This window comes from Papilio machaon, chromosome 13, assembly GCF_912999745.1.
Source record: "Papilio machaon chromosome 13, ilPapMach1.1, whole genome shotgun sequence".
Lineage (NCBI taxonomy): Eukaryota > Metazoa > Arthropoda > Insecta > Lepidoptera > Papilionidae > Papilio > Papilio machaon.
This window is the reverse complement of record NC_059998.1, coordinates 5,189,435-5,217,088: the sequence shown is the minus strand read 5'-3', so window position 1 is coordinate 5,217,088 and position 27,654 is coordinate 5,189,435. Positions and strand designations below refer to the sequence as shown.

The 27,654-nt window shown below is 34.7% G+C and overlaps 2 protein-coding genes across 4 annotated transcripts; one reads left to right on the top strand and one right to left on the bottom strand.

Annotated features, from left to right (window-relative positions):
• Positions 1–557: 557 nt before the first annotated feature.
• LOC123721589 (nanos homolog 3-like) lies at positions 558–4,921 on the bottom strand. The gene is made up of 5 exons (XM_045680702.1): positions 4,764–4,921; positions 4,624–4,687; positions 3,930–4,034; positions 1,091–1,248; positions 558–763 (listed from the first exon to the last, which is right to left on the bottom strand). Exons 1-5 carry the CDS (start codon positions 4,845–4,847, stop codon positions 575–577), a joined length of 600 nt encoding a protein of 199 aa, XP_045536658.1. The 5' UTR covers positions 4,848–4,921; the 3' UTR covers positions 558–574.
• A 6,779-nt stretch (positions 4,922–11,700) lies between these two features.
• On the top strand, positions 11,701–27,608 carry LOC106710634 (putative phospholipase B-like lamina ancestor). Of its 3 annotated transcripts, none has more exons than XM_045680434.1 (10): positions 11,701–11,814; positions 20,963–21,331; positions 22,184–22,333; positions 22,807–23,053; positions 23,736–24,019; positions 24,789–25,023; positions 25,312–25,508; positions 25,937–26,096; positions 26,396–26,711; positions 27,015–27,608. In XM_045680434.1, exons 2-10 carry the CDS (start codon positions 21,213–21,215, stop codon positions 27,338–27,340), a joined length of 2,034 nt encoding a protein of 677 aa, XP_045536390.1. In that variant the 5' UTR covers positions 11,701–11,814; positions 20,963–21,212; the 3' UTR covers positions 27,341–27,608. The 3 variants fall into 3 exon arrangements, with proteins under 3 accessions (XP_045536390.1, XP_045536388.1, XP_045536389.1); XM_045680432.1 differs by having other exon boundaries at positions 25,925–26,096; XM_045680433.1 differs by lacking the exon at positions 11,701–11,814 and adding an exon at positions 20,508–20,662 and having other exon boundaries at positions 25,925–26,096.
• The last annotated feature ends 46 nt before the right edge of the window (positions 27,609–27,654 follow it).

Genomic DNA, 27,654 nt, shown 5'->3' with positions numbered 1-27,654 from the left:
GTTTCGTCTGATGATTGTGCGTATCGGAGGCCTAATTTTAGTCCTCTTTCTTGGACAAGAATACCTCCTTTTTCTGCGTGCGTCCCCTTCTCCGTCGATGAAATGTAGGGAACGCATCAGCAATTCCGGATATTTATAGGTAGCGGTCGCTTCGGTATTTCGGCGTATTCAGGTGGCAGCTTGCTCGTTTGCCACCCTATGATATAAAAAAGCCTATGTTAATCAGTGATAATGTAGCTTTCTAAGGGTTAAAGAATTTTTTAAATCGGTCCAGTAGTTTTTGAGTTTATTCGTTACAAAAATACAAATATTTCCTCTCCTATAATCCTCCTCTTTATAATATTAGTAATAACATACTTACCGTATACGGTGGTACGTAAAGGTTTAAGAAATTAAAATATAATAAAAGGGAAAAAGTTTATTTTGAAAAAAAAAACAACTATTCAAAAACAGTTTTGAGACACGGTCTTCCTTCTCATTTATAGTCTAAAACAAAATTTAAAAATAAATAATTTATTTTTTAGCAAGTTTAAATTCAAGGATTTCTAATGCGGTACTCTCAGTCGTCATAAAGTTAGGCACTGTATCCGTACTTGTTGACAGGGCAGTGCTTAGGCGTGTGTGCTCGGCTACCGCTCGCCCCACAGATGGGGCACCGAAACGCGCGCAGTATGGGACACACCACGCGGCCCTTTCTGTCCTTGATCATGTGACTTCTGTACCACGCCGTTGATTCACCGTTGTTCTTGCAAAATACACATTCCTGTCAACAATTAGAATATAATACAAAAACATACGGTTGGTATACTAAAGTGTGATTCACTTCTTTAGTTCAGATTTTCTTTAGACCATTTTATAGTTTATATAACAAGCCAAGAAGACCAAAGAGAATTATTATGATTAAAGACTAAAACCTTTTAAAGGACTTTGCCAACCGGCTAACCGTATAACTCTGATAGGTCGAGGAATCGGTGCATACTTTGGTCTTAGAAATAACAGTCGCAGACGGCCAGTTGTCTGCGTGTTGTCTCGCCTGTGAAAATTGTTTAAGGTGCTGATTTATAAGCAAACAGTTTAAATTTCAACTAACGCCGGGCGAGTTGCGGGGCGGCTGCCGCTTGAGATGGTTGGCGTAGAGGATGAGCAAGGCGCACTGCTGCGGCGTGATGCGCAGTCGCGCGCTTTGCTGCAGCGACGCCAGACACTCCGCGAAGCCTAACCTCTCGTCCCTGCCTCCCGCCGTAGCCTCTGGAACTTACAACTAATAGAATAACATTTTTTGATCTATTAAAACTTGGTCAACTACTGCCTAATCACCATTAATTTAATACAGGGTAATGATCCTCAATAAGGACGTATATGTGTGGAAAACATCTCAAAAGTATTTTTATGTGTTTTGACAGACACAGATACCGGCAAATCATACGTCACCCGTTTGTTATTTTGTTCCGGAAAATCGTAAAGCCTCGATAAATTGCGTATCGAAAGAATTCAATCACAAATTGATACAGTTGACAAATATTTCGACACTCTGTAAAGGGGACTCCACAAAATTGCAACCCAAAAAAGACAATTTTATATCAATATATATGGGGCATTCCAGCGAAGCGGACAGAAAAAAAGTCGATGTTTTTGATTTCAGAAATATTTGACTATTTTTTTTTTTGAGGTAGAAACCTATACATGTCGTTGACTGCGTATCAAATATATTTTTCAGCAGTATTTCCAGAATAGGTCGTAATCAAGATCCAGGGTCGCTTCGCGTGGAATGCCCCATATGTATAAATAATTTATTTTAAAAGCAATTGATAGTTACTATGTTAATTCGACTGTTTGACCAGTATGTGCTACCTCTTTGGCAGAATGCAAACCCCTTGTCTATCAAAGAGATCGCATACATAATTCCTTACTCAACAAGTACAACTTCATTAATACATATCGATATATTATGTATATTGCCTAAAATTATAAAAGGGTCAAAGATTATAATATTAAACACAAAAACTGATAAAAATAAATCACGAATATTATCTCTTAAGTTGGAATAAAACAAAAACGAAACCTATGTTAGTAAAATTTAATTTATTTAGCAATCTTAAGTGAATGTCTATAATCTACAAGCAATGCCCTTAGGCAAGGCCTTCACACACCCATAAACGTATACGGTTAACTGTATTATGTTAAGAAATAAAGTACACTTTGTTAGTCAGTAAAAAATAAAGAGTAATCTGTTGTACTATAATTTACAGAATACAGTTTGACGGCATAGTAATCATAGGAATACTGATGCCTTAATTAAATTGATTCATCATCAGCCCACTATGAGACCTCTACGAGCCTCTGAGGGGCTCGGGGCCTATCCTAAGTGACTAGGCCATAGTCAACCACGCTGGAATAAGATTGCTAGAAGCTGCAAAATTCTGAAGGTTACAAACGCCCTTATAAACAATATTTAGTTCTTTCTACTTAAACTAAATACGCTCTTCAACTTCGCAGGGTAGCACTATTTATTATATTAGGTGATCAATATGGAGCTTTAACCAGAAGTTTATCCCGGACATTTATCGAGACACGAAATTTTATATATACGAGTAAGATAAGTTAAGGAACAAAGTTTGTTTTTACTTTAACTAAGTTCCTATTCGTACGGGCGTTTTTTTTGACGTGCGCTAAAAGCTTACGTCGTTCGAGAACCGCCAACGCCGAGTTGTAACGCGGCGTTTATAAAGCGCCCGTGCGAATGTGAATAAAGGCACGTAACTTACAATGTTCAAAATTAAAAATGTAATTACCGTTAGAAAACATAGTAACGTTGTAGTAAAAAACATTTCCTGGGGTTATTATACTGTTATAAATAGCTAGCACGGGGTTCGAAGACTTTAAAGAGTTAATAAAAAGTTTTGAACTTTAATTGCAAAAACTTTTTTTGTAAAGTCACGTGGAAACTGAAGTCTGTTCACAACTTGCGAAATAATTGAATGATTATTTTTTTATTAACTAAAGACCTGTTTCACAATGTCCATATAAGTCCGGAATAAGCTACTTGGAACTTATTTGGCAAAAAAAGTCGTCGTTGACGTTTCACAATCTATAACTTACAATTCTATTATCTATAATGTTAAGCACTTGAACTGTAATTTGCAGGTCCAGGCTTCGAATCCCGCCATGTACCAATGCCAATGTATTTTTCGATTTTCGATTTACATATGTACATTTATCCGACGTTCTTACAGTGAAGGAAAACATCATGATGCAACCCGCACATATTAGCGAAAAAAAAATCACGCCAAATTGAGGTCCGTGATCTCTACTTACCCCTCTGGGTTACTGGCGTGAGTTGTGTATAATTATAATATAATAAGGCATAAACACACACTTCTTTATAAAACAGCATCATAGCAATGAAGGCATATTTTAGTACAACTCTTTTTTTATTATGCCCTATACTTACGACTCGCTTTAGGCTATTTATTTTCACGCCATTAAACTTAGGGGTGAGTAAATTGAAAAAAAAAATGTTGTGCGAGAAAGGGACAAAAATTGTAAAACCTATAGAAGCAAATACGGTTGGTTGCTATGGTAACGGTAATTCTCAGCCAATGGCAAATGCCTTCGTTGTCATTTCACTATTCGAAATTTGACATATGTAATTGAAAGTTTTATACAATGTAAATAATAAAACAAAGTGTAACAAAAATGAATGGAGTTTCATGTGGAAGATTTCTTAAAATGAACTGTGAAACTCAAACGATTTTGAAGGGAGTCAGTTAAATTATTTGTTAGTTTAGTATCCAGCACTTTAAGGAAATCCCTCCGTGCAAAATAGCTCTTGCAGAGACAGTTTGCTGCTGTACGATGCTCGATCAATCAAACAAGTGGGCATCGGATTTAATTCTTTAACTGTATAATTATTAATTACTTATAGTTACCTTGTTCTTCATTCTGTTCAGGTAAAGGATCAGCATTGTTACAGTCGTTGTTAACAACACGCGCCTCTATGATCGCCGGATCCATCTTCAAAGCGGATACTGCATCTAAATAAATACATACATGCACATAAATACACTTTTCTTAGACGTCTTGCAGTTTCGGATTATAATTCACATTTCCTCAACGTGTAACTGTGCTTACTCTAGATAACGTAAATGCTCTTTGTGGTCTTAAGTGAAAAAGGACTTCTTTGTTGTTTATATTTTAAGTTTAACTTTTTATGTCAGCTTCATTTTTTCACTGAAAAATTTATGTATCGTTCTACAAAAAAGTCTAACAGACAAGTTTGTATCCGCCATTTTTAACTATAACTAACAATGTTGCAAAAAAGAAAAGTTTAGAAATACTGATTCTTAGACCTGACTGATATACAACGATACATTTGCTGTGCCACTTGTAGTCCTAATAGAATAAAAAAAAAGAAAAAAAAAATATAAATCTGTTCTAAATGCATCCTGTATTATATTTTATTGTCGTCATATATGTATTTATTTACCAAGTACACTTTCCTTCCTTTTATAGTTTAGCATACAGACTTCATTCCATTAAGTTATAGATACTCTTATCACAGTCTGTACTCAAAAACAACGTTTTTATTGTTAAAAATTGATAAATTGAACTGTCAAAACTTACCATGTTCATAATCTGTATTTTTTAATTGTACTTCGTTGTCTTCGTTTTGCAGATTTACAGGTCCCTGTAACAAGTAAGAATAACCAGTTCATTTATGAGGAAAATTATATATTATATAACAAAATCACGTGAGAACTTACGTCGTTTATTTCTATTTCCTCATTTCCACTTAAATCTAAAGTAGTAACTTCTACTTCGGTGTCTAAATTATTCAAGTTATTCATCTTAATGTATGCAAAATTAATTTACAGTCGCTTGGTACCTACTTTATATTGGTATCAAGTGTTGACCTTCCGTACGGCAACACAAAATTTCACACGGTAACAAAAATTTTGTACCCACATTCATAAATATATATGGTTATAAGTTCAAAACGTTTTTTCAGAAACTTTTAAGGTCAGTACAGATTATACAAAAAATAAATCAAATTTTATTTTATGGGCGCCGTAAATATTTAATTATAGGTATTGTACTATGGGTGTACTTTTTATTGTTGCAAAATAACATGCAATTTGTGTGACTAGTGACATCTATTACGGTTTTTATACATTACTTCATTTCAGCATAGAATTGTTGAATTTGTTGTCGTAGTAACACTAATATCCCACAGAGGGCGCTTTAACAACTTTTGAATATTAGTCGACACAATTAAAAATAACTTTTCCATTTTTTTACTTCACAGAGCAATTCATATGGATAGATTACACTTTGGCAAAAAAAAAATAGAAGCTGTAACATTGTATAATTACATTACTTTTTGATTTAGTGTGATTACAAAAAAATAAAATCACTTTGATTTCTTTCTAATTTGCAGTCCTTTCCTCTCTTATTAGTAGTTTTTTTTACAATTTTACTATGGGGATTAAATATCTTATAATATTATAACTTTAATTTCATGCAGCAAGGTAAGAATCAAGCATTTCAGCATTGCTGCGCATCCGCCGTTCGGTCGATGACAGCTGACAGCGCCACTGCGCACATTGAGTGCAAAAGTGACAACGTCAATCGTTAACTCGATGTAACTTAGAACGGTTGTGTTCCTACAGGGCTCATTGTAGTTCGCAACGAAAGCCCTTAACAGTGCCTATTCAAATGTAGTCCCTTTGGTGTTGTTACCTCAAAAGCCACCTTCAGAACTTCGAGAGGATAATCGATGAAAACGTAAGACATTAATTACATTTTACACAAAATATTTGACATCAGAAAGAACATATTGCACAATTTTTTCTCGGTAATTTGCTTTTCAAATAATTTTCCAACATTATCGCAATAAATTTCTCTTTAGAAGAGTAAGGTTACCTGTTTATTTTTAGTGTTACAGTTAGTGTTACCTTAACTTTCTCTCGTCTTTCATGGAATCTGTCAATAAATGTTGATATTTTGTCCTGGTTGGCGCAAAACAAGGAAATAATGAAGCAAAATACTGAGGAAATATTTGTTCAATTTATTCACGAATGGCTTTTGCTCTAAATTATAAATAAATACGATTACAAGTAAATAATATGTAAAACGTTGTGTAGACATGCGGTACTTGACCCCAATCGGTCGGGCTTATATCCGATCATTGTCTCTAACTCTACGTTTTGTCAATTAACACGTGGTTCGTGTATTCATATCGTGTTGCCAGGCAGACGACAATGATTCAAGTGGAGATATTTACAGATGTATAAAAAAACTCGCGTACGACCATAAAAAACATTGGAATGCCATAAACGTATGTTTTATCAATACGCGACGGTTCTAACTAATAAAACCTCGATTGTTAGATACAATTATTTTTCCCGATGGTGTTGCAAATGTTTTAATCCTTCCACGGAAATGTGGAATATTTTGTGAAATTTGGCCGTTATTTTACTTTTACCTTTAATTGCATAACAAATACATAATACGAATCGTATTTTTATAATTACCGTTAACAAACGACCATTTACATAGACAGTTGTTATGTAGTAAACTATGACTAAACTATAAGACGTTTCCCTACTAGTTGATAAGATTCGATACGAGATTACGAACATGATTCAATAGATGTGATATCACTACCCGTATATCCTTCCGTCATAAACTTTTGTACATCAGACATGCCCAACTGAGCCTCTGAGCTGTTCCTCTGATTTAATTTGAAATAAAAAAATGTTGCCAATTTTACTAATATTAACACTGGACTAACAATCAACAATTTCACATAAAAGTTAAGAATCCATCCCACACAAATATCAATAACAAAGTTGTTTAGAAAACACGCTTTTGTCGGGCTACACTTAGTCCAAACATTTGACCGCTATTCGATGTAGATTTCTTCCATTTTAATGTTGATTTAATGACATGCTTACATGTATTCGAATCTCGGTAGGTCTTCTTATTCAAGATTCTTAATTATAACAAGTAGGTATATAAAATTTTCCGCCAGGAATGATCTTAGGTAGTATTGAAAAGTGACATTACTAGAATCAAGTAATACGATGGACTGCTAAGAAATTCATGTCATTATGTAGGTAATTGTTACGTAAATATAACTCATAAATGTCTTTATGTAATTAAGGAAACTACGAGATAAAATATACATAATGGTTTTTATTATATGTACTATATTATATAAAATTAAGAACGAAATACATATTTTCTTATGTAAAATTATCAATGGAGATATTTTGTTCTAGTAATTGGCAACCCTACATAGAACGATGTCGGCACGTGCTCGTGGCGCCCCCCACGGTGACGTGTTTATCAATACATTTTATATTACCGTGTCTTTTGTATTTGTTGTTATGTTTATACATTTTTTCAATCATTGGGTTTAGAAAATTCGTAACCTTGCTTGATGGTGACCTTCTGACGTCTCGTGCGACTTACCGCACCTTTTCAATACGAAACTGTATTATTTTAATTGATACGTAGGTTTTATTTTTTCATTAATTTTGACTTCATTCTGGTAACCTTACTAAGTAGAACTAAGGTACAAATTGTTTAAAAAATTGTAGATTTAAAGTTGAATCTTAGTCTACTACCACCATCTATTGTCATGATATGATAATTTAAGTATAAAATATGTGATTTAATTCTGTATTTATAGCCTAAACCAATTAGTGATATAACCGTTTAACAGCCGACATGGTTAATCAAAGCTATAACACAATTGTAAACTTTTATAACGTCTATGTGAATAGAACGCATCTAACGCAAATACAAAATTGAAATAAATAAAGGCAAAAATAAAAAAAGAAATAGTATATTTTATTAGGTGAGTGCAAATTTTTTAAATTTATTATTTTATAAACAAATATGTAGTTAATATTCAACCATCTTGTGCCTAAAATTAGTTGAAAACATAAATAAATCTTTCCACTTTGACGTACACAGATAAAATATGAATTATAGTTCCACATCACAGCACTATGGAAATATCTTAATGACGTCCGTTCGCACATTTGTTATCTGTATATCTTCCCATATATCATAGTGTGTAAACATCATACTGTAGATAAGTTTTATAAAAAGTGGAAGACGTTTTAAGTATTCCGAGAATAACGCAGAAAATTTTAGAAAAACGTGAAATTAAAATGAATAGGAATAATATTAGCCTTTTAATATCGTATAATAAAGTTTGAATGAATCTGCTTACCTACTAAATCTATGTCATTATCCTACGAAGAAATGACATTATAGTAGTCTAATTTCAATTATACTTTAAAATTATTTATTGTGTCATTGATAACTAATAAATCATTTGTTATTTAAATGAGCCATCGCCACAGCTGCACTGATGCAACAGAAGGGTAGTTTCCACAACGCTATCAATAACATTGTTATCGACAATTTCTACGCCATTGTGTATTGAATTGATGCGTGACGCGGAACGCAAATGTCCGGGATTTTGAGGTTATAATAAGTATAGCCCTTTATTACATTTGTCCCCGACTGACTGCCATAAAATGTATACCGCATGTTACTTTTAGGATATTTTGAGCCATAATCTTATAAGGTCTTAAAATTCACCTGTATTACCATCACCTATGACCAAATACATAACATTTATATATTTAAATTAGTGTTATATTAAATATTAGGTCCTTACATATGAAATTGGCGTTTTGTATGGGAGGAACAAAAAGTCGAATATTTTTTAATATAATATATTTAATTAATCAAAGTATGAACCATTATTTTCTATGCACTTTTGCCATCTCATAGGTAGTTCATTGATCCCTTTACTAAAAAAACCAGTCGGACGGGAATCAATAAAATCTTTGAAGGCGATTTGGACTGCCCCATCGGAGTTGAATTTTTTCCCTTGCAAGAAGTTATCCAAATTTCGAAAAAAATAGTAATCTGTTGGAGCAAGGTCCGGGGAGTACGGAGGATGTCTTAGACTTTCCAATTGAAGCTCTTCTAATTTAGTAGCCGTCTGTTGCGCAGTGTGTGGTCTAGCGTTGTCGTGAAGCAGCAGTGGCGTCGAGCAATTGACCAGCCTAGGTTGTTTAGCCGCTAGCTTTTCCATCATGGTTTGCAATTGCTGACAATAGACATCAGCCGTAATAGTCTGGCCAGATTTGAGAAAACTGTAATGAACAATACCGGCACTAGTCCACCAAACGCTTACAAGTAACTTTTTTGGGGTTAATTTTTGCTCGGGGCAGGATTTGGCTGGCTGGCCAGGATCCAACCATTGCGCTGAGCGCTTCCGATTATCGTAAAGAACCCATTTTTCATCACAGGTAATGATTCGGTTTAAAATACCTTCATTATTGTGCCGGTTTAGTAATGTAACGCAACAGTCGACGCGCGTTTGCCGGTTTGCTTCAGTCAATTCGTGAGGTACCCACCTTTCAAGCTTTTTAATCTTCCCAATTTGCTTCAAGTGAATTAAAACAGTTTTATCACTAACATCGCAGCCTGCAGCTAACTCGGACGTGGTTTGCGATGGATCCGCTTCCACAATAGCCTTCAACTCTTCATTATCAACTTGAGTCTCAGGCCGTCCACGGGGCTTGTTCTGCAGATCGAAATTTCCAGAACGAAAACGTTGGAACCAAAAACGAACTGTGTTTTCTTTTGCAACACGACCGCCATACACATCATTCACCCTTCGAGTCGTTTCCGCAGCACTAGTGCCACGGCGGAACTCGTACTCGTAAATAATGCGATATTTTAAGTTTTCCATTTTGTAAAATGAGTGACGCAAACAGAAAAAAACAGAAGAAAAAAAACAAATGAATGACGGTCATCGAACCACAAATACATGAGTCTATAGCTGTACAAATTTGAATTTGGAATTCCTTACCAAAGAGGAGAAATTCGTGATTAAAGTGGCCAGTACGAAAAACGCCAATTTCATATGTAAGGACCTAATATCTTTGTTTACAACTTATAAAACCTATCTATAATACTTCTTACCAAATTAACGATTTGATTTTAACTTGCATTAAATAGTTTAAAAAGAAAATAATTTCGTTCAGTTCCTTCACATATTGTAAGTGGACAAAATTAACAAAACATTCGGTGATATACAAAGCTAATTAATTAAATGTCCCATTCTCCAGTTACAAATGATTAAGGGGACCCACCTGGGCGGTCCTGCGCTCAGACGCGGCCATTATGTCTGTCTCGATCTCGAATGACCCTACGCACCGCTGTTGCTATGCCAACCAACCAGACATATTGTTACCTCCCTCGGGTCTAGAGTTAATTTGCTGGAACATATTTCAAACACGACCTCCGGTGATGTTTTTAACTTTATTTTTTGGATATTACATTCAAAGAAAATGAAGTAATTAATGAGGAAGGATTAGCTAATTAACCTAATAAAATTTTGTCAAAAACAAAGTTTGATGCTGGAACTAAAATACTGCCGCTTGGACTTTTAAATGACTATCTAGTCAAACTCTAGATATAAAAAAAAAATGTCATGACAACATTTTTTATTTCATTATCTCCACTGTCTGTTTCTCTTATCAAGGAGACACTGATCCGCGGTAGATTTGACTTGACTTAAATGGCTCAACGTGCTACGTAAATATGAGATACCAGGCGACAGTTTGAACGAATAATTTAAATATTTTCTCGAGCCCATTTGCACTTGACTTTGAGAGCAGTTGTTTATATTGAGGTCAATAGACTCGTTATTTTTTTCCCCCTTAAAACTATGTCATAATATTTTTCTTAAATTTAAAACTGTTTTTTTATATTTAATTAAAACGAGGACATAATATCTCAATACTTGTAATTGAAATCGGCGTTTACGCGGCAAATCGCAATAATTTGGTGTTAAATACAAAGTACAAATGTAGACTTCGACGTCATATGAGGATTAATTTGAGTCATTATAAGATGTACTAATTACTAACATGTCGTCCCAGTTACTTTTACAACTTCAATGACACGAGGATGTTGTGTGATATTGATAACGAACCAGTTTTATCGTTCTACGTACATTTAACTCTATTTATTTATATATTTTAAGACTCTGCTCTAATAGAGTATTCGAGATTCCACTAATACATGCTTTAAAATTAGCTTCTAAAACTTTTATTATTATAAGTGATAAAGTTATCCATATAGTCCATACAACCAGTATAGACGTTATCAACTAACTCGACAAACGCTGAACGATTATATACGAAAGAACCAGAGGGCTAAGCACGAAAATCTTCGAGAAAGTATTCGTAACGTCGTCGACAACATTTGTACGTATTAGATTTTTTCTATGACGTTACGAAAACGCAGTTTGAATCATATCATTTTTTTTCATTAAACTCCAATGAACTGGGTTGCAACTAGTCATTGTAATTCTTTACTTTATTTAGCTAATTTGCCTATCTAGTTGTAGTTTCTTACTTCCAAAATATATTTAAGCTAATTGACACTAGCCCCGGGTTTCCAAAATCAAAATCTCAGTATAAAAAACATTACTATCTCTGTTTTGTCATAGATAATGACAGACATCAGACTCTACATTTTCTGAACTTACATTTGAAAATTAACCTAATTTACATTTGCAGATTCTCTCAGCGTAATGATTAAAAACCGCGCCTCCATTAATAATACACTCATTGTTAATTTCTTTCCTTTTTGTTTCAGATTTGTAGCAGTCTACTAGATTTTTGTCTCGTTTTCGCCCACAGTTGCGAACAGTTCCATCCCGATGGGTTGAGTACGCCGACACTACGTGTTTGTGGTCATACCACTGACTTCGTAAGTACATTCCAATATATACTTTATCTTAAAAGACATAAAGAATGAAATTGCTAGGCAGTTAAATCTTAAATATTGCTAAAGAATATGTTTTTATATTGTTTTATTACCTTGTATACTAATATACTTTTTACGCACTATTAGATACATACCGCAATGATATTGTTATACCGTTTTGTACCTAAGAATATTCTGACTAGTTTTGTAGTAAATTTAAAAGAAGCTGATGAACTCAATTAGTCAAAGCAAAGTGATACCGAAAAAAAAGAGTTATGGAACGCTAAAAATAGCAAATTGCTAAGTAAATTAATGAATTCGTGCCTAAATATTAATTGGTTGTCATTAAATTTTTCAATGGTACTATTTAAAGAGATACAACGTTTTCAAAATTTCCAACCATCGCTACTATCATTAGTTTCGGTAATCTATCTAGCTTTTGTATACTCGTATATAAAAGAGTAAACTAATTGATTGACCGACTGACTGATATATCAATGTACAGCCTAATCTAGTGGACATAAAGATTATTAATTTGCACATAGATTTTCGATAACCCGCAGGTGAGCACTAAAAAGGAATTTTCGAAATTCATACCCTAAAGGTTTAAATTGCATAGGGGTTTCTGTAACTATGAAGGAAAGCACTGAAAATTCTTTACCTAGTGTTGAAATAAACGCCATAAGGTTTTGACGTCATTATCATTTTTTCCAATACTGTATCAATTCTACCTTATTATATATTTAATGTCCTTATAGAATAACGCAGTGAGGATTTTTTTTCTCGACGTTCGAGACGTGACAAAAAGCACTTTATCTTGGCAGCAGGTAGATGGATACCGACATTTCTCGAATACCTCCTTATTTATCTCGGTTTCTGTGCCTCGGCCAAGGAGATTTAAATTGTACTAAATTCTTTATTTATAAAAGGGCAGCAGTATAAACATACAACGACAAGTCTATTAATTGTTTTTTTTTAAGTGAAGTTGTTATTAATCTATAGCTCTAGGAATATTATTAATTTATTTACTAATTTTTTCTCTTTTAATATTTTAACTGTGATAATTAAAATTTTGTATTGAAATTCGGATTTATTGACTAAGTTTATAAATGTTGCAAGCCTTGTTTTCACTTGTCGCTTCCGCCAGTTATAATATCGCCAAGCGAACAAACATCAATAAATAAAAAATAAATCTCTGAACTCGTTCACCTACACCCGTCCGTCAAGTGACGAGTGAAATCCAGTTTGTAATGTATTTCATCCATTCACCTTTATAACACGTTTCGACCTGTTCCGACCCCATGATATCCGAGACTAGGGTTACTAGCCGGACAGACCAGCCAGTTTGGCCGAACATTTGGGTAGAAAGGTCGGACACCCTATATTATTTAGGATTTTGTCTCAGTATTAATAGGTACACTCTCGTTTGCAAAATGTAAAAAGCTTAACAAAAGCCAGACAACTCGAACACCGTTTATTTTGGCCGGAAACGCAATCAAAAAGCCTACCTATGTTCGGCTTTATCTGGACGCCTGACGAACGCTACCCGAGACCGGTCGACTTTAGTGAAGATGATAGTTATTAAGTGCCTTTAACGTACCCTTGCTTAAAAACAATAAGAAACTGCATGATATTCCGAAAAAAAAAACTAATCCAGTGACGCCTTAATCTTTCAATTCGCTTTACCATTTAGGCGCTAGTAAGCCAAAAGGCGTACGGACATACGGCATACAATTTGTGAATGAATTATTTTGATGTGCAATTTGGCGAGTCTATGATTTGCAAAGACAAATTACAGATTAACAATAACACAAGAAGCATAGTATACTCGTATATTCTGTGATTGCAACTAAAGTTTTCATTACTGATAGTGTGACAATAGTGCAAGAAAATTGTAGATCTAAATTTTAACGCATGGATCTTTCTCAATAGCTTCAATTAGGGCCGGTATGCACTGAGGGCAAGTTACGAGTGCAACACGGGCAGTCGGTCATTGACCCCCTATCCCATTCACCGTGGGAGTGCGTTCACACTCGCCGGCATCGACTATCCAGTGCATTCACTTTGTTACTTATAACAGGACCTCCCTTTCCCTGCTAATAATGTGCTTAAATCAGGGTTTATGCAGACACAAAAAAAAACGATAGTTTCCGCTGGGTTCGATTTATTTTGTTCTTTGGATATTTTTTGGGTCCCTTGTATGTGTAATAAAACATATTAGACCATGTTATGAAAGGGGGCTAGACGGAAAAATTCTTACGAAAAGTTGTCACGACACTTTTTGCTTTAGTAAGTATGTTAACGACGAATGAGCGCTACTTCACCATGGCAACGACGTGACAATGTATAACGAAAATTCATATAAATAAAATGTACTTCTTGTGAAGACTTAAGTTTTTTATTCATAGAATAAACATTGGTTCCTTCACTAATTAATCGAAAGGAATTTCGTTACATCCGGGTGTCCCTTGACACCTCACAAGTTTTTTTTTATTTGTATTTCTCATATAGTGAAATAATTATTTAAATCGTTTAACTTACATATGAAGCAAGTAACTGTTTACACTTCATAATATTTGCAGACATCAATTTCTGTTATTTTCATATTTTGTATTATTATATTGTAACATTTACACTTCACACATTTCATTTTTACAAATCTTATTTGTATCATAAGAATACAATTGAGGCGGCAAGAACGACAGAACGCTATGACAACATGGCGCAATAGGCTATCGAGTGAACGAGTTGTGCATAAGCGCGTCGTTGAAGCACTTCTGCCAGTATTGGATGCCTGGATGAAGCGAAAAGAAGGAAGTCTTACTTTTCGGCTTACTCAAATAATCACCGGGCACGGCTGCTTCGGTGATTATCTGTATAGAATCGGACGGGAGGTATCGGACAGCTGCTTCCACTGTGATGGGAGTGCCGATACGGCTTCTCACACCCTGGCGGTATGTCCGGCATGGCAACCCGAGCGACTTACTCTGGTCCAACATATTGGGTCGGATCTATCTTTGCCAGCCGTCGTATCGGCGATGCTAAGCGGAACCTCAGCTTGGAGGGCAGTAGCCTCCTTTTGTGAAGCTGTTATGGTTAAAAAGGAGGCTGCTGAGCGAGATAGGGAGCGCGCGATTAACGCTCGGAGAGGTCGGCGGCGAGGCACCAGAACCTCGACATGAACGACCTTGACTAGGTGCTGAACAGTCGTCATTGTGGTTGTAAACTAAAATGGGTTACGGGTTGCAGGTGTATAGGGTGGGGACCCTGAACACTATTAACGCAGCCTTGAGAAGGACCATAAAGGTAGCGAAAATTCGCGCGAATTTGTAAGGAGTTGGGCTAGTCGTGTAGCAAAGCGAGGAGGGGCTGCGGTTGCGTTCCGTATGGAGATCCCGTGTCCCCCCGCTATCGCTGGTGGCGGCCACCGTGGGGTTTTAGTCGGTGCAGACCCGACATAACTTGTCTGTTTTCCCCAGGCAGATAAGTATGCGTTAGGCATTTCCCCACGAAAAAAAAAAAAAAAAAAAAAAAAGAATACAATTGAAATGCAAATATATTTATTTTTTACTTTTTGGCAACCATTTACTTTTGTGGTCGACCTTGTTGCTACGTACTTACCGAGACAACCTTCACAGGCATTCTGAGCACTTATTTATAAAGCATCTTTATACACAAATTGATGGATCTCTCGTCTAGACTATAATATAAATCAATATTTCTCGCCTTTTTTATACTGTAATAGGAACAATTAAAATTACGATTATTAAATGTGTCTCATTAATTTTATCTGGTAAGCCTTGCTCTGATGACGGAAAAAATAGTCGTATTTTAATTTTTAGCATTGTAAATTGGAATTGCTCGTGACAAATCATGTATACGTGTAGAGAAACGTGTCTGTCAACATGTGCTAATTGTCACGTAACATTATCAATTCCGCAATCCTAGCAGTTGTGTACTATTTTACATTATCACACATTTCCAGTACATGATAACCTAAACAAATAGTTTTCAATGAATTGTTAAAATCAATATTTTAATTTTACAAATTAAGACAAAAAACGATGTCTTTTGAATAAGATCCAAAAGCTACATTCGTGCAAAGTTATGTCAGTAGACATAATGTAATAACAGTTGAAGGGCGTTCGTGTAATGTATTTGGAACGGTACAAGGTGATGAGATATTGACTATTCGTCAAGGAAAATCTTCACTTGCAACTTATATAGTAACAGTGTAGAGGGAATTTTCGCAAAAATATTATACCAATTAATGAAATGGATTATTTTAATTATTATAATTCCTTTATTATAATTTCCTTCTAGTATATTAGACAAGGACAAGGACACAATTAGTTTATTAGGTGGCGCGGTGGTTAAACACCGGAATTGTAATCTACATGGCGCAGTGTGACAGATTTATCCCTAACTTAAAGTAGGCTGTCGAGCTCCTTGCTGTGTCCTGTTAGTGAAGAATATTAAACATTTTTATTGAAGGAAAAAGTAAAACGATATATTAACGATCAACGTCACCGAATAATCAAGAACATTTTGCATGTTTACGAAACTTCAAGACGTCCATTTGATTGATGTATTAATCTCTTGTTAAGTCATACACTGTATTAATTGAATCTAAAGATACAGAACAGCTCATACAAAATTCTCTCCGTACCTAAGAAGCGATGCTGTGAATCTCAAGTGTTTCGTCAATTAACTGCTCGGTTACAAAGCACACTGATTATTAGCGTAACAGGAAATATTTTGAGTTATTATTTTGTAATTGTTGTTATATTCCGCAAGTTTAACTTCTTCAAAATATTTTCTTACGATTATAATATCAATATTAAGACCTTGGTACTTTTTAGGACTGTATTTATTTACTTAGGTAGATATTTAAACCTAATCGAGCAGATTATTCTCATACTATTGCCAGACAAAAAAATGGAATTTTTTTGGGATCATGTTTTGTAAAAATGGGTTTATAAAAAATATAGAATACTAGCTGTCGCCCGCGATTCCGTCCGCGCGCAGTTAAAAAAAAAACTAAATGGGGGGGGGGTGGTTTATGAAAAATAGATGTTGGCCAATTCTCAGACTTACTGAATATGCTCACAAAATTTCATAAGAATCGGTCAAGCCGTTTCGGAGGAGTACGGGAACGAAAACTGTGACACGAGAATTTTATATATTAGATATAGAATTATTTTTGAAGTGATATAGCAATAAAACTAAAAGAAACGTAGTCGTTAAATCGTAACCAATAAAACGATGTCTATATTCAATTATATTTATTGCATGATGTAATAAGTATCAAAAACTATTTACATTACAAATCTTAAATAAATGAAATGCAAGAATCAGAATTATTTAAGCATATATGTAATTATTTGTTTTTTTCTTTCACTGCTTGCATATCTCTTGCTATTGCGTAAATTGAGGTCGAAAACATTGTGTTTATACTTAACGTTTTTATTCGCTAGATTTGGAACGTGTACGATGGCGCAGGAATTCAATTTAAAGCTTCACAAGTTGAAGAAGAAATGTACAAGAAATAAGAAAAAAATTGATAGGGGTGTACGAGAAAAAAGCTTGGTAATCTCTGAACTTAATAATGATAGTCGTGCTTCCACCAACATCTTAGGAAGCTCTCGCTAAGCATTTGGATTAAGGGCCTGGTACAAAAGACGGTTATTTTAGAAACCGCGCGCATAGTGAGTAGGTTCCTGTCTCTGTAGTCCTCACCACTAGTTGCTTGAGTCATGGGATTCCGCAGCCGGTGGTACACTATTTTTTATATAATACATTTTGCTAATTTTTTTATAAACTTTATTGTATAGATTATATTAATAAATGAATATGAATAATAGTCTTGAAAAAAAAACCATCCATCTATTTTCTTTTCAACTTTTCCGGATTAAAAAAAAGTATAATTTACTCGAATGAAAGGAAAATAACAAATAAATAGATAATATTATTGTCTAGAATTTTCAAGTAAACGGATTTTAAGCAAATCATTTGACGTCGTACAATTTTTATCTCAGTGTCAGCAAATTAATTAATGTTTACGTTTGTGATTTAAGAAGCCCGAAACTGTTATTGTTATATAACAATTGTAATCGTTCTATTTGTACGCTTTGCTTACTTTTAAAATTAACGTAAAGTCCTTTTGCAAACTGTATTACGTTTTGTTATTTTTAATTTAAAATTCCGCCTAAGTGTTCACTTTTTTACCGTGACTGTTTTTTTGTGACCGCAATTGTCTTAGTAAAACTTACTCATCCTCTTGCTTCTTCTGCATTAGCCACTTTTTATTATTTGGATAAAGTAAGAGACGTTATTCATACAAAATTGTAACCAGTACCACTTTATCAGCTATAACACGTCGATAAACATGGCATGTGCTCTTCAAAAATATATTATACCCGGCGGCATCATCATAAAATTCATAAAACCAAATGTATGGCTCCGGCGTTCGCCAGCACTGATTTACTTTAGAAATGTTTACGAATAAGACGGACGTCCTTTTGAAACTTCGTATACCTAGTTGATGTTAATAAAAATATTAATCTTGTTAACTTGCAATAACAACCAGTGCTTCTGCGTAGCTCGCGTGAGATCCACGGTATACTAAATCAATATTTTTCAATTTCGAAAATAGATCAACGAAACTATCAGACACTGGTGGTATAAATCTTAGTAATATTATATTTATCATTCATATACATTCGTTTAGTTTGTAATTTTGAACAAGAGAACACGTCCCAGGTGAGTTGTATTAGATTAATATTTAAACGGGAATACGAACTCTTAATGGTCGATGTTCGACAGAATATAGTAAAATCTTACATTAACAAGTTATCAAGAAACATAATCAAGCGCAAGCTTTAATTAAGTTGAAAATTGAAAATACATATTATTAAAAAAAAGGTATAGTGTTAAATATGTAAATAATTTAGACTTACATTTTTAAAAAAATTCATCAAAAAAAAGGAAAAAATTTGCAAGTCTTATCCATATTATTGTCTGACTCAGTAAGTCCAGTAAAAGTATAATATTTAATAACAATTTATGATGGAACATGTAATTGGAACCACGTGTCAGTTGCTATGGCGCCAACTCGGTATCACGGGGGTTCACATTACATGGTGCAAGAGTACACGAGTACTGAGTGCAAACTCAGTGTGCTTGCACTGAAAACTGAATTAATTAATTTAAAGAAAATAAACTTAATAGCACTTAGATTTTCTTTTCCTTTTCCTTGGCAGTCGGCACTTTTTGGTTGATTTATTTATGCTATCTATTTGTTAATTCTGTTAGTGCTGTTGGTACGTTAGTTTTTTCGTTGCGCTAAAAATACGGTTAGATAAACTTTTTTTTTTAATTGAAGTTACAAGAAAATATGTTAGGATTCAAAAGTAGCTTTTAAGTCTAATGAAAATTATTTTTTTATAAATAGCGGCATTATCAAAATTGCATATGATCACGTTTCCAAACGTTGTTGATACACTTGGCGTCTTTCCCAAGGCTTAATATCGGATATGGAAAATCTGTTAAATGTATGAATAAGCTTGTATATTTCAAGGGTTTATTGAGATTATATGCGTCAAAACTGAGGGTTTATTAACTAACTTATTGGAATTTAATACATATTATTTACTTTCTTCATCGCTCTGTGTATATAATTTAATCTTGAAAACTTGGATATATATTTTATTGTTTATGTACGCAAATATTTACCGTTTAGATTTGAACGTGTGAGGCTATTTCAGGAACGCTTATTTACTGGACATAAAACCAGTCAACACCTTAGGTAATAGGGATTTTAAATGATTTATATAGTTGATTTACATGGTATTTGTAGGAGAGTATAAATGTATGTTTCGTACAAGCTTAGTATATATAGAGTTGGTAGTTCTAGAATTTTAGTATTGCATATAACTTGCAGTGAATCGGTAAATACTAAGTATATGTTGATAGGTGTTTGTCTATCGTCCACGTGTAAGCCTTCAGTTAGCAAGTGTATGATTTCTACTCCGATCCCATTGTTACATTGATAGTATGAAACTTGTCTAGTGAGTCGCCGCTTTACTTTCAGAGCATGTGCTTTTGTGTAAAACACGTTCGATGCAGATTTAGTTTTTTTTAATTTGAAATTAAATAATTGTATCATAATATATTGAAAAGAAAAAAGTCTGGTGAGTTATTGTTATTGTTTTTTTATTATGTTGACATAAAATGTTTGTGAAACTTGTAATGATCTATATGGATAGCTTTAATAGGTGTGTGAGGTAAAGTTTGTTTTCTCAAAAATATTTTAGATATACGAAGTTTAGTGTAAAAGTTTCGGTTTATGCTAAGTTTATAATTGTTAGGTCTTGATTTGGTAACTGTCTGAAATAAACCTGGATAAGTGAGAAACCTTTATAAGAAAGAGTCTTCTTCCGGTCCCGACGGATGACCTCGGTTAGAGAGAAACCTCCATAAGCGCCTCCAAAAATATCGCGCTCTCTTGAACTCTCGCTTATCCAGGTTTGACTGTGGTTAGTTTCTTTCTGAACAAACAAAGAAATGCGTAATATTTGTCAGCATTAACTTGTGTTTGAGTTTGTCACATTGTTTATATACAGCTGAAGATGTTTAAATAATGAAATATATCTCATATTGATACAATGATAAAGACCCGCGTAACGACTCCTGTCTCTTCACCTGCTAGTTGTTTACGCCAAACCGACGGACAAACCGAACAATGTTTTTACATGTAAAGTTATAACAATGGTGTATATTGTTTATTATATTCAATTAGTGTTTACTGTTGAACTGTGATATTGGGAGACTGAAATTATAGTTAAACTAGGTACGTACGCTTTTTCTTGGAAGTTAACAAGAATCGAATTTGTAAAATGTACAGCAATGATGTTATTGCTGATAAATATTATAAGAGAATTTCTATTTAACGAGCATTGAGTTTATTTAACAATCATATTAATTAAGATCGGTCAAAAATGGAAAAAATAGTTATATACCCCTGTATTATATATGTACGCAATTGTGTAGTACTTGATTATCCAATTCCGAAATTGATTAAAGCGGGCGCAGACGCAGGCACGTGCTTGTTTTAATTAATATAAATGAATACTATTTTCTTTTGTTTCAGGGTTAAAGATAGAAGAAAGAAAATCTGAATAGACGTGATATAAAACAGCGGAGGGTATCCAATGCTGTCTCCGCCACCAACTGCCGGAGCAACGTCAGGGGCACCGTGAACACTGGCGGTCGACGCACCACTTTGATGATCGCTACCCCATTAGAGAAAATCACCTACACGCTCTGTCACTTCATTGTTATTAAATTCCTTAATATTTTCTTTATTTTATAAATCTATATTATATATTCTATCTCAAGAAATGAGTAAGATGCTGAAAGTAGTAGGCGCCTCGTGGCTGCAGACTAAAATAAGTTCATACGTACTGGGATTTCTTGGCGTTCTGGCTATAATAGCGCTATTCGCTGGACAGATCGAGAGGTAAGTTGTTCAACATTATTAATTTATTAGTGTTTCCTTCCAAGTATGAAAGCTTTTTAGAGTAGCCATTACTAAGTTAACGCGTACCATCTTTCAGCGCTGGTATATTAATTTAAAAAAATACTATACGCAAGCTTGCATGTATAGTGATTAATATATTTGTCTTTACTTAAAACTAGCTTTTGCTGACAACTTGGTCCGCGCGGTATTAAAAAAACTTAGTAAGTAGTGTATTCATCCAGGCATGTTCCACATAAGTGTCAAATTTAACAAGATCCGTTAAGCCTTTTTGGAGATACGTAATAACAAACATTTATCCATAAAAACATTCTCATTTATATTAGTAAAATAAGTAGGATTAGTAAGATTTTTAACAAGTCTTTATATTCAAGGAGTTTTAACTAAATAAATTTGTTCTAATAATTTAAAATGTATCTCATATAATTGATATAACGGTGAGCAGTTCAATAGAATATTTGATGTCTTAATGGTTGGTTTTAGTTCACTAGTGTGTTTATTATTGTAATAGACGTTACTTAAAATTCTTTGTGTGTTTACAATATCAAAATAGAATCGTAATATAATAGAAATAATATTTGCGTGGGCACATCAGATTTGTGAGATAGGAAAATTTGATCAATTAATCTTTGCGTTTTGGTTGTGAAATATTTAAAGTGCTTTCATTTACAACTAATAATAAAAAGATACGCGAAGACTAAAAAAATACTATAGAATTTAATTTGTAAAAGTCTTGTAAAGGTAAACGGGAAAGTTATTAAGTGGTTACGAAGGAAATCGTTAAGTGACAACGTAACGATTCTGAAGTAATGAATTTCTTTAATATTCATTTAGGAGCCAAGAAGACGGCAATTATGCGGCGACGGTGTTCTACTCGGAGAAGACCGGCTACCGCATCGAATACTGGGGCCAAAGCAATAAGCTGGCAGACCTACCCAGAGGGGTCGCCCGCGCTTACTTCAGAATGGATATGAAAACAACAGGGTAAGTACAAATATAAATACATTATTTCTATACTTAAAAACATCATTACTGTGACTTAAATACATCACAGTCTTAAAGTTTTATAGTATAAGGTAGCAATTCGCCAAACTTGAAAAGCGACCGCTTCCCATAGTAAACATCGGCATTTGTTGATGTGTTGCCTACCTTAAATCGACAGAGGAGACGATGCACAGACAGAGGATACTTTCCCTTCCAATCCATTTTTTTTGTGAAAATGGCAGGAAGGGTAGAGGACTAACATTTGGTCTACAGCACGCACACTCATCTGACGAAACGCGGAATTACTTTCACTTCACGTCTGTTCTTTGTGTAGTTGTCGTAGTGATGATATATCACTGGTCGAGCCGATCTATTCATGCAAGGTTAGTTGTATGGCAGGTTTTATTCATAAACAATATTTATAAAACAAATCATAAAAATAATACACATCAAAACTATTTATTCTCCAACAGATGGTCACTTCTGGAAGTAGAAACTGACGGTACATATAGAGACGACATACAGGCGTATGCGGCGGGCATCGTAGAGGGGGCCTTAACATCCTACCTCATACACACACACCTTGATAACACGGTGCGCGCGGTGTGCGGCGAGCATGCGCGACAATGCGATAGGGTTAAAGACGAGCTTGACAAATCCGTCAACATCTGGAAAAGCTACGCAGCTGAAAGAGAAGCTACTGACCCCTTTTGGCACCATGTAAGATTTTTTTTATAATTCTAAATTCAAATGCCTAGGAGCTACCTGGCCTCATATAGGGTTTTATTTCTTTATTCTAAATTCAAATAGTTTTTGCATCATCTATTAGTTATCTATGGTCATATACGAAAAAGAGGCTAAATAACAATAAACATTAAATTTTTGTCCCCAAACATGAGCCTATCTCATACATGGGTTATTCTAAAGAAAAATATCTTTTAAACGTTTGAATTTCCATAACATTCCCAATATATGCATAAACAGGCTATATAATGTATGCATAAATTATTTTTACTGCATATATTATTTTCAAATAAGTACGTAACATATGTATTATATGTGTAGACTTAGAAAGAAACTTCCGCTTCCTATGAACAACATGTCTAAAAATACATTTGCTTATTAGTTGCATTGAAATGATTCAGTCATCTGTGTACAAATATAAGAGCGGAAATTCAAATCTTTGTGTACTTTTAACTATACACACTATCTAGAACTATCAAGAACTATCCATTACTACCTCGACAAAATATTTTCCTATGTAACCAAACTTACGTATTTTTTTTATAATTTTCATTCTGAAAAAATATTCTAAAAGATCATTTAGTGTTAATCTCTTAAAAAATGTTTATCTAACAGGCTATAAGCGTTTTAAATACTTAATTGTACCTACACTATGCAGGTTTCATTGTACTACACACAAATCAGCGGTATGTACACTGGCTGGAAACACGGCAGCGAACGCAACGCCAACACAAAGTCCGACACGGACATATCGGAACTCTATTGGCTGAACTCCATGGCCGATGTGGTGGAGTTGCAGCGCAAGATGAACATAACCATAGACAACAACCCAGTGAACAAACTGCCGGGACTTTCGAGCGCTTTCTTAAGGGTCGTCAATGAAACATTAGAGAATGGGACAACGACGAAGAGAATTTATCTCGCGCATAATGCAGCTGGGAGGTACGTTTTCATTAAAATCTATTTGTATTTTATTTAATTAATTTTAATATGTCTGTAACGGTGAGTTTCCACTGTTGTCACACTTGTACTATAATAATATTGCAATCCGTGTCTTTCTCTTTGACAAATATAGTTTAGCGATGCCTACTTATTACAGTTACTTCGTCTGTCAGGTTGTACATATAACAATAATGATTATAGGTAGATAATGTGTGTAAACCGGCAGTTTCCACTGATAACAATGGCCGCATTGGATTATTTGTTTATAAACAGAGATATCGGTTATTTTATCTAGTTACGAACAACGACTATATAACCATCGTTTGTCCATTATCTTGTCATGCCAAATATTATGAACTTATAAAACGTAGCTTAACAATTATTATTATTGCGTGAAAATACCTTAAACGGAAAGTTTTCATTGTCGACACAACTGTACAAGTGACAATAAGTGTACATATCAACAAATGAATCCAATAAACGAGACAACAGGCAGCAAACTTTAATCCCTTAAAGGTCGGCAACGCATCTGCAGTTTTTCTAGTGTTGCAAATGTCTATGAACCTCGGTGATTACACCGTTTGCATTCTCTTATAAAAATCCTTCTGTTCATCAAGCTAGACTTGCTATCTAGTGGTTACAATAGCTTCTATCTTACGTTTACCAGCCAAATATACCAATCTTGTCATCGCTAACTAATTTAATGTGTGTATTAGAAGGAAAATGTTGCTTGTTCACTTTCCGATTTCATTTTATCTGTCTTTTTCAGTTATTTATCAATGACTCGTATATTAAAGAAGTACAAGTTGAACTACCGGAAGACATCAACAGACGATGCGGCAGTCCCGGGGCTGTCGGTAGAGTTCTCCGGGTACCCGGGCTCCGTGACCAGCCAGGATGAGTTCTACGTCATCAGGGGAGATAACCACAGGATGGCGGTCGCGGGAACCACGCTCAGGAATTACAATAAGAAGCTCTGGAAGAGCGTTAACATCACAGAACAGGTAAACAGATTTTATTTTGTAATAGCTCTAAAATTATTTATGAATTGTGGAGAAGTAAATTTATTTTGTTCTTTATTTCTATCTTTATTCTTCCGTCGTTTTTATTCCAAGTCGTAATTTCATGGATTTTGATAGCATTAAAATACTCAACGCTTGTATTTTTACAATGTAACGGTCAAAGGAGTCACCACACAAAAAGCATCTAATAGCGTTTTCTATTATTTTTTTATAATTATTAATGATATTCACAGGAGGTAACAATATGTATGTAATACGTAATAATTCCAGTTGCCGGTCGGTCCCCGTGTTGCGGCCGCCAACAAGTTGTCAGCTAACGTGAGCTCGTGGGGGCGCACACTCGCCGCGCACAACTCCGGCACCGCCACCAAGCAGTGGCTGGTCGTCGACTTCGCGCACTTCCATCACATACAACAGGGGAAGGTGAAAGACAGAAAGGAGATCGTCACCGAGATCACTGTAAACAAGTATGTAACGCTATTAATTACGAAATACGACGTCTGTACAAAGCTAAATCGTATTTGGTTACAAAAAATAGGTTAATAACGAGACGATAACGTGATATGAACGTGGAAGTTATTCAGGTGGTGTCCTTCAATTCGAATAAGATAAATCTTAATTCCAACATTTATTTTTAAATAAATACTAGCTTTTACCCGCGACTTCGTCCGCGCGGAATAAAAAAAATGCACACAAGATAAAAAAGTTCCTATGTCCGTCTCCTAGTTCTAAGCTACCTCCCCATCAATTTTCAGCTAAATCAGTTCGACCGATCTTGAGTAATAAATAGTGTAACTAACACGACTTTCTTTTTATATAGATGATGTAGTATTCTGAATACAAAAGCGATCTTTGTAACGCTTTGCTACTTTTACATATATAGTTTGTTGTACAGGGACGTAAAGCACACGATCATCCACCGCTGGGGCGGAGGGCGAGGGCGAGGCGCGGCCTGGCTGCTGGAGCAGGCGCCGGGCCGCACTCAGTCCGCAGATCTCACCGCCGCCTTGTTAGACAAGCACTACTGGGCCACATACGGACTGCCTTTCTTCAAGGTTACTTAACTTATATTGAATCTGTGTATCTTATTAAACCCACTTTGTTGATAGCGTTGACCTGTTAACTACAGGTAGACGCAGCTTGATAACCACGGTGAAGCCCTTGCCTGTTTGTCTAATGAGCTATAGACTTCAAACATGTATCAAGCTTAGTAACCGAAACATAACGAATAATTTACTTTTACAATATTGGATTATAGACATCGATGTATCTTTTATAATTACTTCTGAGTGTTTAATTTTTATTCTGTATAGAATTTTATTTTTAATTTAATAGTCTGTTATTAATTTTACAGGATGTAGCTGAATTGACACACGTGACCAAAATGGAAGCTATCTACGGCAAAATGTTCTCGGAATCTGAATCGCCTCGTGCCGTTACATTCAAACAGGGCTACAAGAACGCCACTTCGTTAGATAGTATCATACAACTGATGCGTATGAACAATATCACAGCGCTCAGTGAAAATCAAACCAAGTTTCCAGAATGTTCCGACGAATTAAACTGTCTTCTAGAGGAAGCCGATCTCTGGTCTGCGCTCGGAGCTAGAGGAGATATTGTGAGACGACATCAAGAAGCGTATGGAGTTATTGATACGAAAGTTGTTAGTGGTAAGAAAATATTTTTATTTGCTACGATACAAAAAGATAGAATGATGCATCACGCTTTAAGTTCGGTCTAGATGTTTAGGCGTCAGAGTTCCTATTTCCTGGCAGTAAATTATATCTCTATTACTAGTTCGAATCTTCCTTACCATAGCTACCAACTGTAAATGTCAGCGCCAAAATGGCGAAATCAAAATAGGAACAAAAAGCGTCGGCTTTAAAAAAATTTTAATGTTGTAACAAAATGGATTAAAAAATTATTATTTAATATTCAGAAAATAATAATCCTCAATACAATTCCTTTTACAGGTACAACAGACGGCAATAGCTTAGATCTTGTTGCTATATCAAGTCCGCCATTCACGGAGCCACCAAAACTAAACCTAACGGAGATAAAGTTTAACAAAGGAAACGTTGCTTCCATATATACTGACGCGTTTGACGACGAACCTACTATAGATGGTCTTCAAATACGGGACCTCGTCAAACAAAAAGCCGAAGAAGAATTAGAAATGCTTAACAAGGACATTTTACAACCCTTCCAATGGTCGGAGAGCTCATTTAAAGATATCACACACGAAGGTTTACCCGACAAATGGGCTTTTGGCCCCTTCAAGCCACAATGGTCCTGGTGAATCTCAAATTGCAAATAACACTAATAATTCATTTTGTACTTACCAACTGTACTTAAATTTTGTTAACTACAAATCATTTTTTTTGATGAAGTTTTTTATAACAAATATTAGGGCATTATGACCTTCACAAAAAAGAAGTCCCAGTAAATAATTGACGTTATTGTCTTTACCAACAACTTATATCATAAACTATTTTCAGTCATGTTTTAATTTAATAATCTCTCTAATTCCAATTCTCCATTTAAATTCACCTATCATTTATGTTGTAATTTTTTACAACTTTATAGGCAAAATGAATTTTATATGTTTAAAAT

Coding starts and splice junctions, on each gene's coding strand:
- LOC123721589 (XM_045680702.1), bottom strand. CDS start 4,847: ATGAATAACTTGAATAATTTAGACACCGAAGTAGAAGTTACTACTTTA. Junction 4,688..4,763: donor AGGAAATAGAAATAAACGAC/GTAAGTTCTCAC, acceptor TACTTGTTACAG/GGACCTGTAAATCTGCAAAA. Junction 764..1,090: donor CGCCCCGCAACTCGCCCGGC/GTTAGTTGAAAT, acceptor AATTGTTGACAG/GAATGTGTATTTTGCAAGAA.
- LOC106710634 (XM_045680432.1), top strand. CDS start 21,213: ATGAGTAAGATGCTGAAAGTAGTAGGCGCCTCGTGGCTGCAGACTAAA. Junction 21,332..22,183: donor TTCGCTGGACAGATCGAGAG/GTAAGTTGTTCA, acceptor ATATTCATTTAG/GAGCCAAGAAGACGGCAATT. Junction 22,334..22,806: donor ATGGATATGAAAACAACAGG/GTAAGTACAAAT, acceptor ATTCTCCAACAG/ATGGTCACTTCTGGAAGTAG.